This window comes from Melanotaenia boesemani, chromosome 17, assembly GCF_017639745.1.
Source record: "Melanotaenia boesemani isolate fMelBoe1 chromosome 17, fMelBoe1.pri, whole genome shotgun sequence".
Lineage (NCBI taxonomy): Eukaryota > Metazoa > Chordata > Actinopteri > Atheriniformes > Melanotaeniidae > Melanotaenia > Melanotaenia boesemani.
In genome coordinates this window covers 8,523,458-8,534,262 of record NC_055698.1, presented here as the reverse complement: position 1 = coordinate 8,534,262, position 10,805 = coordinate 8,523,458, and the positions used below count along the sequence as shown (strand labels likewise).

Below are 10,805 nucleotides of genomic sequence, written 5' to 3'. Positions count from 1 at the left end.
AAAAGCTCCAAATACTAATTTTCTGTAAAAGATTTTAACTCAAACACTACGTAGTAGATTTAATTCATACATATATAAAAGTTTCCATTTGCATCAAGATCAGTTCACAGAACATATTAAGAAACTGTGGCAGAAAGATTTTGGACTGGAGCTTGATGGTCAGGTTTCGCATTCTGCTTTAAAAATCACATTTTCCATTCTCACCAGTAATACAGAGAGGGAGACACAATTTGTGATGATGTGATCAGAAAAAATAATAATCATTGTTGGGTAAAACTTGGAGTAACCCCTGTTAATTGTATATTAACAGTTTATGTAACTCAAGCCCAAAATAAATACAATTATAAAATTATTAAATTATTGTCGTATGTTGCAAGAAAAGTAATTATGAAAAACTGGATTTCCAAGAATTCCCCCAGACTGGAGAACTGGTATGGAGAAATATTCAGAATTCTACCACTGGAGAATTTATTGCATGATAATTTCAACAAGTTTGATCAAATTTGGTACCTAGTTTTGGACTGAATGGACCTACTAGAACTCAGTGGAATGCATATTGATAAAGTTCCTGACCAGCTATGATGATCAACCTTGATTATTTGTCAAGCTGTGCAAAGTTGAACTGTAGTATGTGGGTATGGCATTTTATTTTAAAGTTAATGTTTAAAAAACAAAAAAAAAAAAATGCAGGAGCGCTCATGTACTGATCATAATGTTGTTCTGTCTGTGCTATCATCTCGTATGATAAACCTGTAAATAAAACAATATTTATAAAGAAATGATAAAACAGCTAACATTATATAACACCCACCACCAAGCTGGCTGTAATGACAAAAAGAAATTATGCTAATTAGAGCTACTTTACTTTGTTTTCAAACAAATTATGATTTACAATCTAAAAACCTGAAAAATGATGATTTTGTTTGTTTATATCAATTTTTTCCTCTCTGATTTATCGAACTGCCTGGCTTAACTGACCTCTCAGACCTCTTTTTAAATCTCCAGCTCTACCTTTCCCTCCTCAACTCTACATCCTTCTCCTATCTTTTCTGCCCCTTCTTCCATGTGCTCGTCTCACCTCACCTCTGTCTGCACTCGACACAAAAGAACCACTCAGCAGCCAGTCTGATACGAAGGCCTCGCTCTCTGAGCCATATAATGTAATTAAGACTCAGTGTGCTGCTGCACGAGTCGGGGAATGTTGGACTCAAATGTTTAGGTCAGCTTATCTAATTCCCAGCAGCTGGAGTCTGTGTTTTACAAAACAGTGAAAGGGTGTTAAATTTGAATCATCAAAGGTAATTTTTTGGGCCAAAACTTTATTGATAGTTTGTTGGTTTTCTTATCTTTTCTCCACTGTGTGGCCTGTTTTCTGAATCTTTTCAACTTTTGAAGTTTCTCCTGGAATGTCTGCACGCACAGGAAGTATTGACAACTTCAAATTACTCCTCTCTGCACCTTCTGTCTGACACCTATTTCCTTTCAACACTGTCTGAGTCTCTGTTGCATACTCAAACACACAAACATGCGCACACTCACTGGCATACATATACTCACAGTTCTAAGTCTCTTGTGTCTTGTCACACACACTTTGGTTTTCCGGAGCTATCAAAGTGCTGAGTGCAAACTCTGTCCTCCAAATACTGTCACATGTCGCCAGAGGTGTCTCGCTCCCCGCGGTAACCCTCTGAGCTCCTGGCACAAGAACAAGTCATTATTTCCATGGTAAAGGTCAGAGGCTCTGTCACCTGACCAAAGTGGAGCTGAGTGGATTCGCCTCGAGACAATGACCAAAGGTCAGTTTTCTGATTTGCTTCTCATGCAGTGAGACTAGATTTGAGGAGGACGGGCTGCTCCCAGATCTGCCTTTGAGCCCCTTTTTGGTCACAGTTGCCTCCAGACGTGGAAGCTCAGATAATTGGCTGCAGGGAGCTCCATAATGAGCCTCTGGGTCTGTAATATGACACATCTTAAAGGAGAAATATTTTAATAGGGCAATTACAGGGAAGAGGAGGATGTTTTGTGTAGAGTGAGTGATTGTTGTGGAGGGACGCTGTATTAAGGAATTCAGTGGCATTTAGTGCCATTATCTATTGAGGGGCTTAGGGTTGAGGACATTTTTTAATGTGATTAGTCTCATTTGAGCTCATCTTTGAGTGGTCTGACCCACTGGGGCAGGTCATGCTATGCTTTAGAGCTGTATTTGCAATTACGATCTAATATTATGCAGAAAGAAAATGGATAACTGGATGTAGTGTGCTGATTTGACCGTCAAAAACTGAACCACTCAATGAGTCCATCTGCAAATTGGTGAAATCTACCTTTAGAACCTGGAGTTACTTGACATATACGATGTTGAAGGATACTGTATTATTCTGGGTGATGCGTTTAAGGGCACTGAATAATTAAAAAGTGCAGTCAAACCCAGCACAAAAGCTCTGTGCTGTTTAATTCAGCACAATTCATATGCTCAGTTTCATCTGAAGATTTTGCCCGTGGCAATGCCTGAAACTCAACCAAACCACAGCCTCTGAACCACCCAGACTTACCGACCGCAAGCCTAACCAGCCATCTCCCTGACACAGACCCGACTCACATGGCTCATTTTAACAGCGTACCTCTCTTCCCTTTCAATCATCCTCTGTGGTCTGACTATAGATGAGGTTAACTACAGCGTAAGCCCTACTTCCAGGAGTCACCGGGGCCAATTATATCAGCCTGACAACTCTTCCCAACCTGAACCCTATGGAGTGGAAAATGCAGTTCCACTGGCTGCATCACTGGGGACAGAACAGGCTAGTGGTGTCTGGAGCCTGAGCCAAGCCTGAGCCAATTTGGCATGCAGAGGTCTATGGAGAATATGCCTGATGAAATATATATATGATCTTCTTCAAACATGTATTGTTCCACGCTGCTGTGTCTTATCAGGCTGCCTCTCTCTCCTGGTATATTCCAGGCTTGGCAGAGCAAGACTTTCCTGCCAGATTGTGGTGAGCAGATGCACCAGGAATGCCAAGGTTCTCTCCTTTCAGTAAACAGTACAAATGAGACTCATGCTGTCAACCCACACATACTCACAGTTCAGCTATTAATACAGAAAGTTGCAAATAACTTTCAGCAGTTAAATTTTTAAGATCCAAGTGATCTCACAGAAACTAAAAGCCATCATTTGTCTTTGTTTCTGGGGCAAAAGAACCTGTCACTATTGTTTCAGAGCAAAACCATGTGCAGGACAGTGCTGACCTCTCTCTGTCACAGGCTGGAACTGCAGCCAATAGCAGCAACTCAAAGAAGTTTAAATATTTCCTTTTTACTCACATTTCTGACCATTAATAAAACAATCTGCTTGGTATAGCTGAAAGCAATGTTATATCCGAGTTTATTATTTATTATTGTAAAGAAAAAATGCACCAAATAAACAGACATTATATAATTTATTAACCAATATGGCAATTTATACAGAGAAGCAGAGACAAAGGTAATGTTTCAGTGATGATGCTTCTGCTTGAACTGAAGTCCACAGTAGCCACATGTGCCCACTTTTGTGTCTTTATCCTGCAAGCAGACAAAAATAATAATAATAATAATGAAATAATTTGTTTAGTGTTTACAATTTGGGACTTTTTTTTTTTTTACTCAGCCACTACTCAGTAATTTAATCAGAGAAAACAGCACATATAAGCACAAGAAATCTATATATGTCTTGTTTATGCACAGGTTTTAATCAGTTCGCATTTTTGGTTAATCAACACAAGGACTAAACAATACATCAACTTCCTGTCACTAATGTTTGAAGCTGGTAGCTACCAGCCCATATAAAATGACAGCAGTAATTAGACTGACGGACACATCGTACGGTGGGAATGTCCAAGAGAAGCAGCAAAGTTCTGAGTGCCAAAAGGTAAACCAATCACTTGAAACAGTTGTACACAAATACAAGGTTTAGGAGATGTAACCACTTACAAAAATGGTTCAGGTGGTCAGGAACAACCCAGGAAACAGGGGCGCATTTACACACCATTTACCAGGGATTGGGGTGGGAATTCCTTTGTTTGGTTTCACACTGCACTTTACTGAAACAATTCGGACTCTGGTCCTCACCAGAGTCCGAATGCATGTCTACAATGCTTCAAATGGACCGGACTATTCGTGGAAAGGGACCAAACAGTGCCAGTGTGAATGAGTCCTGAGAGGTAGACCTGCTGACACATCGGCATTGTGTGATCCATGTCAGTAGATGGGTTTAGCTTAGAATGAGGTATAAACTGTATTTAACCAATGTTGACACATGCAGTCTGCTGAGTTAATGCTAAGCTGGAAAAGGCTAGAAGACAGCAGATTTTAGCATTAAAAATATAAATATAAAAAAATCAAGTGAACATGAAAGAAATCAGTACTAAATCACATTATTTCCAACAGTTTCAGCCCACAATAAAATAGATCTTTGTCCACCATGCAGCACAAAACTGACTATAGTCAAGTCATGGAGACTTCTGGGGAGCGATTTTATAGTCAGATGAGACAAAAACAAAGCTGTTTGATCGCAACCCCCAATGCTACTGTATGCTTGGAAGTAAAAACAAAGCATTCAACAGCAAGAACTCTTCTCCAACTGTAAAGCATGGCAGTGGTAGCATGATGCTCTGGGGCTGTTTTGCTGCTAATGGGACTCTAATAGATTAAAGATTAAAAATTAAAGTTATGAAATAATTTCCCCTTTCCCTCAGCACAATCTCAAATCCAGCAGGCAGTCAAAACAGTTCAGATTATTTAGGCTGCTTGCTGGAGGGATGAAGCAGTATAATAATAAGCTTTTGGGATAGATGATGATGTAAAAATCTTGACATGAGAGTGTTTCAGCAGGTGAAAGTTAAAGTTGGGTTAGTGCCAGAAAGTCATCACTTCTGCAATCTCAACCAACTAGAATCTCTCCAATAGGTTTTTTATAAATGGAAAGAGAGCCAAGGTGCAGCAAGGACATTCAGTTAAATATTAGGTGTTTCAAAACTGTAGTTTTGAGTAATTTTGATTAATATTAAAGCTTTTCTGATATATAAGAAAGCCCTAAATATATCAAAATTGGGTAAAAAGGGTTTGTGCATTTATATATTCATCCATTTCTGCACTTATTTATTGAGTGACACAAACATGTGAGCTTTTTAAAAATTATTCTAAATATTTCATGGAGGCTGGTTCTCACCAAGTTGATGTACACTTTAGGGTGTCCAAGAGCCCCTCCACCTCCATCACAAGACACAACTCTGGCCTCAATGTCTGTCACTGGCTCCTCTGCCACCAGGTTGATGGCAAAGTTCTTGTTCACCTTAACGCAAACAAACAATAAATCAATAAAAGGAAAGAACTGTAACAATGTTAGCTGATAACATAATAATGAACGACTGTCCAACTAAACCCTCGCACATATTCACATATTTTAACAGATATCTTGTAAACAAAATAAAAAAAAGTTAATGAAAATAAGAAATGATCAAAATTAAAGTAAACTTAGGTGAAACTACTGAAATTATTCATGAATAGCTCAAAGCGGAACATTTGACAAAGATGAGAGTCTTTATAGTAATCTACAATAGAGGTGGGGAACCCCGGTCCTCGAAGGTTGCAGTCCTGCAGGTTTTACATGTTAACTACAAATTCATTCATTTCTAAATTTATTTATTAATCTATTCAATTCAAATGGATCCAAGAGCTAATCAAGTTTTGCACAGTGACTCATTCATTTGTACTGGGTGTGTTGGAGCAGGGAAACATCTAAAACTTGCAGGACTGCGACCCTAGAGGACCAGGGTTTCCCATCAATGATCTACAAGCTTCTTTTACAGTCTGCAGCCAACTAATCACTTAACTTTCCACTACACTGAATTCAGAAGTTAACAATGGAATATATGCTGAAATGCATTCATTGCCAGTTAAAAGAAACAAAACAACAACAACAACAAAAAAAATATTTGCTTTAGTTGTTGGATATGTGTAGCAATACTTTCAGCAACAGATTTTCTAACCCCTCTAAAATGTAGAGGTACTCCACACATTTAATCATGTGTTTCATTGAAATCATTGAAACTCTGCAATGTTTTACTGTAGGTATGATACAGTTTTACTTATTGGTCTCATTTTATCACCTGTAAACAAGCTGATATACCGTGTTCAACAACAGCTTTAATTTATTCAATGGTGACGGTTTTAAGAGGGTTATTTGAATTATAATGTAGCATCTATGCAGGAACCTTACAGGTGATGTACAAGGTGAATGCAGGCATTTAGACTGATTCATTTAATTTATTATTAGAATTAACCAAAAAAAAAATTTAATATTTACGACAGTTTGCCTTCTTTTTTTTAAAATTCTAATTTGTATGTTTGGGTCACTCCCCTATTCAACCTACCGTGCCAGTCTTAGCCATAATCTTTACGAATCCTGAGACCAAGTTGGTTGGCATTCAAGTGTAAAGTGTTTGCACTGACAGTTTATTTGATGCTGTAAGAACTGACACAGTGATTTATTTGCCACTTGTGGTCGTTTCAGGTATTACTGCTACATCTTGGATATTGAGAAGTGTGTGATTATCCTGCTCCTGGGTGAAACTACTAGAAAATCACTTGCAATGTGTCACAAAACGCTGGCTAATGTCATGTTTCTGTTAGTTAGACTTATTTAGAACATTCAACCTAACTCTTATCCAGTATTTCCGTAAAATGCTGGAAGAAAATTCATTTTTTAATGTTGATATCCTCAGGTTTTACCTATGGGGCTTGTTTCTGTCCTTTTTATGCATTAAAACCATATTAATTGGTTAACTGTGGTCATGTGACATTTAAAAACTAAATAGAAATTAGCATTATTTGGAAAGTATAAAACGTAGTATGTCAATTATGGTAATGACAACCAAAGTTTACCTTCAAGTTTATATGTTGTTTAGTTCTTACCTCTTTCTGTCTGCCAACAAATCTGGCTCTCCTGGGATCGTGTTCATCAAACACCTGTTAAAAAAGAAAAATATATTTTAAAATGGTAAGCGCATAATCCCTTCTTATTTTTAAGAAAGCGCCTTTTTTGAAGAATTATTGGCCAACTGGCATAAAATAAAAATAAATGCTGCCTTTCAAACAGGACATATTTTAACTATTTGATTATGTAGTGTTTTATATCCAATAGTTCACGTCAATAAGGGTAGTCCGATAATGGGAGTGTTAGCAACATTACCATTTGACTAAGGTTAGCTAATATTAAAGTCCATTAACGGGAAACTATTGTAAACTTACCTGGCCGGTGTGAGTAATGGGCTCACCGGTGCTGGAAACCTCCAAACTGTAACGGTGAACAGGTACAGCAGTTAACCTTAAAGGCGAAACGAGCACCTTTGCATTTCTACTGAAGGACAGAACTCTGCCTAAAGCCGCCGCCATGTTTACGCTAGTCTCTTTTCCCAAGTTGCCTTGCGAATAAATTTTGAAATAATGTTATTCTCGGGGTTTGTCTATCAGGTTCACAAAAAACGTTAACTGTTTACAAGCCTTTGACATCATTCAAATATTTAGATAGAAAATTATTATGTCTAACTGTAAGTTTAAGTCTGTTTGTCTAAAACTAAAGGCTTTATTTCCAAAACTAAGGACGGGGATTTGCCTGCGAGACAAAACTCTGAACACCAATACTTACCACCGGAAGCTATTCACTGAACTGCAAAGCCAAGACTAGCATCGCTGTCTTGTGGTGATTAAAAGACTACATTCAGGGGTATGTCCCCAGATTTAAACGTTTTGGGAATTTATTAAAGGTTTGTGCTCGTTCTTTTTCGTAGCAGGACGATAATATTGTCTGTGGTGAATGTTTGGGCAGGTTTAATGTCGGGTTTTAGCTTTAGCAGGTCAAACTGTGGCATGCTCGTCTCCTTGGGGCATGTTCCATAGTTATCTTTGTGTGTGTATGTGTGTGTTCATTTCCACGTTATTGTAATTATTAACCCTCCATCTCTAACCTACACTGTCATATATCTGTAGATTAAACATATCTGTCTTGGTCTACTTTCTGCAGCCTTTTCCACCATGGCACCCCTCCTGCTGAAGCACTTGGCTACCTCCCTATCTCGACAAGTGGCCCAAATGAGCCGGTTGAATCCAGCCTTCTCTTTATCAGCAGCCAGTGCCTACAGATGTCTTGGCACACTCGCTGCCCCTTGCTCGCTGCTCCTGATGACAGCCAGAGTCGGCTGCTTCCGACTCCCTTCATCTGGCCTCTCTGCTCTGTGTGGACCCTCTCTGTTTCATCAGTGTCATCTTCCCTGCATCCAGCCCTCAGCCGGGATGAAAACCAAGTCAGCCCTGAAGAAGCGCTGCAAAGACTGTTTCTTTGTTCGCAGGAGGGGACGGTTGTTTGTTTTCTGCAAGACAAATCCAAGACATAAGCAGAGGCAGGGCTAAATTGTTGGAGAGAACTGCTTTGCGGTTGTGGATATTTACAAAAGAAAACTGCGCTGTCATAATAAATGTTTAAGTGCTGAAGAGTCTTCATACTTTATACCTCTTTATTTAGGCTATATAAAAGCAATGGTTTGGAATCTAGCAAATGTTCTTGTTTAACATAAACATTAACATTCTTTGTTAGAAGATTTTATAGAAAAATACAAACATGAGTTTTTTTTTGTTTTTTTTTTGACAACAGGGTGTATTACACTGTTCCACCACAAGAGGGAGCCAAAGTAAGGCACAGGATCCTGGCTGGAAAGCAGCTTTGCTCAGCTATTTCTCTTTTACATAACCTGTCTGTATGACTGTGTATTTACTGAGCCTTGAGATGAACTAGCTGTTCAACCTAAAAATCTACAGCTACATTCTCTTCCACTGTATCAAAAACTTAAGAACGCACAATGTGTGTAACCCTTTTGGCCAGAAAACATTCAAACTTCTAAGGCAAGGAAACCAGATTGGTTTGAAGATGTTTGGCAACAAACCCTGGCCCTGCTCAAATAGATTTCCTAAAGGTTAATATTTGCTAATGGAGTAACAAGGAACTATAGAACGCCTGCATGAATGCACTTGCATTATTTCTTATGAGCAAGTCAGCTTTTCACAGAGCACAGCAGAGTATTGATCCAGCATTTGTGAGCTTTTAATTCACTTTCATACAAGTACAAACATATCAGAAGTTTCCTGAGTTGTGAAATAAGCTGGTCTAAGTACACCTCAAACACTGGCTGATAAAGCAGTCTGCTGCAGGATTTAGAGTACATCAGTCTTCTAGGTTTAAGGGTTAAAATTCTGTTTATTTGGATTCTCGCTGTCATGGAGTTCACAAGATATCAGCAATGAGTGGGCGGACACATGTTGGAGGAAGTCCAACTTCAAATGCCTGCAATACTACAATGAAGGCAGATCATCTTTAACATCTACAGCACACATTCCCCAGCCTGTTTGTGTCATGTGTGTGCGGAATAGTGTTGGGTGAATTTCAAAACCCATTTGCTTGTTCTTTTAAGCAGATGAGCTCAGATTTGTTCATCCTGGCATTTCTTTATGGAATTTTAAAGTGGGGCATGTTTTATTCAGTGCTGTTTATTATTACAAAGTTAGTAGATGCACAGCAGTGATTAGCACTGCATTTGGCACAGACATAAGAAGTGAATAGAGAGAATCACCAGCTTTTCTTGTGCAGAAATCTGATCTCCTCAGATATACTTAACATGGTATTCAGAAGACATATCTTGCCAACTATGGTGATACTCTGCTTTGTCGTCCTGGTTCAGTCAGCTTCCTGTCACCGTGCAACATAGTCCTAAAAGCTTGCAGCTGTAAACATGTTCCAAAACCTCTAGAAAAGTGGGTGGTTCCTTGGTTGGTGAATTTCCACTGTGAACAACAGATCCAAGCCTCATTACCTGCTTAGGCAGCCTTGAACGTCCATTCAGTAGTAAGGAATAGCATTTCCAGTAAAAAAGTCAGTAAGACTGCCACAAACAATCACCAAGTGACCACAAAATTGGTTTAGAGACACAAAACAACCTTAAATGGCTCATTGAGGCACACACATGTCCATAAAAGGATTTTAAAATCACTACACGTTTCAAGAATTTTTTTTTTTTTATTGTGTGCATGGCAGGAAACAGGATTTGTATTGAGCAATGAAAAATATTTTGACAATGTAGACATTCATAGAAAACTAAGCTCCAGGCAATAAAAAAAGTATAGTGATAATGAAGGGAAAAAAAACAAACAAAAAAAAAATGACAATACACATCAATAAAGTCTGTACAGAAAATGTGCATGAGTGAATATGAATGTGCAAGACAGTGCAAATGTAGATGAAGGTGTTGCATGGTGTTTACCTGTTAAGTAGACAGAGTTTTTTAGTCTGGTAGTTTGTGCTTGGATGGTGCAGCGACCCCTCCCTCTACATTTCCTGAAGTATTACCATTTCTTTGGTTTTGTAGATGTTTAGGGAGTAATTGTTGTCCTGGCACCACATTTTTTCTAAGGAACAGAACTCCTCCCTGTAAGCAATCTCATGATTGTTGGAGATAAGGCCCTTGATGGTGGTGTCGTCTGCGAACTTCAGGATGGCATTAGAGCTATTTGTAGCCACGCAGTCAAAGGTCACCAGGGCTTAGAGGAGAGGCCTGAGAACGTAGCCCTGTGGAGCTCCTGTACTCAGGGTGGATGAGGAGACATTACCTATCGTCATCATCTGAGGTCTATCAGGATGAAGAGGGCAGAGGGCAGCGTCAGTGAGATGGTGTCATCAGTGGATCTGGCCAGTAAGCAAACTAAAAGGGGTCCAGGGACTGGGGGAG

General features: G+C 39.0%; 1 protein-coding gene across 1 annotated transcript; it reads right to left on the bottom strand.

Moving 5' to 3' along the window:
* Positions 1–3,421: 3,421 nt before the first annotated feature.
* On the bottom strand, positions 3,422–7,574 carry ndufs6 (NADH:ubiquinone oxidoreductase subunit S6). Its single transcript, XM_042011541.1, has 4 exons — positions 7,282–7,574; positions 6,946–6,999; positions 5,201–5,323; positions 3,422–3,555 (listed from the first exon to the last, which is right to left on the bottom strand). The coding sequence occupies exons 1-4, from the start codon at positions 7,423–7,425 to the stop codon at positions 3,487–3,489; spliced, it is 390 nt and encodes a 129-aa protein (XP_041867475.1). The 5' UTR covers positions 7,426–7,574; the 3' UTR covers positions 3,422–3,486.
* Between the last annotated feature and the right edge of the window lie 3,231 nt (positions 7,575–10,805).

Excerpts from the sequence above, each read along its gene's own strand:
- ndufs6 (XM_042011541.1), bottom strand. The coding sequence starts at position 7,425 with ATGGCGGCGGCTTTAGGCAGAGTTCTGTCCTTCAGTAGAAATGCAAAG. Across the intron at positions 5,324-6,945 it reads TTGTTGGCAGACAGAAAGAG|GTGAACAAGAACTTTGCCAT; the intron begins GTAAGAACTAAA and ends GTTTGCGTTAAG. Across the intron at positions 3,556-5,200 it reads CTAAAGTGTACATCAACTTG|GATAAAGACACAAAAGTGGG; the intron begins GTGAGAACCAGC and ends GTCTGCTTGCAG.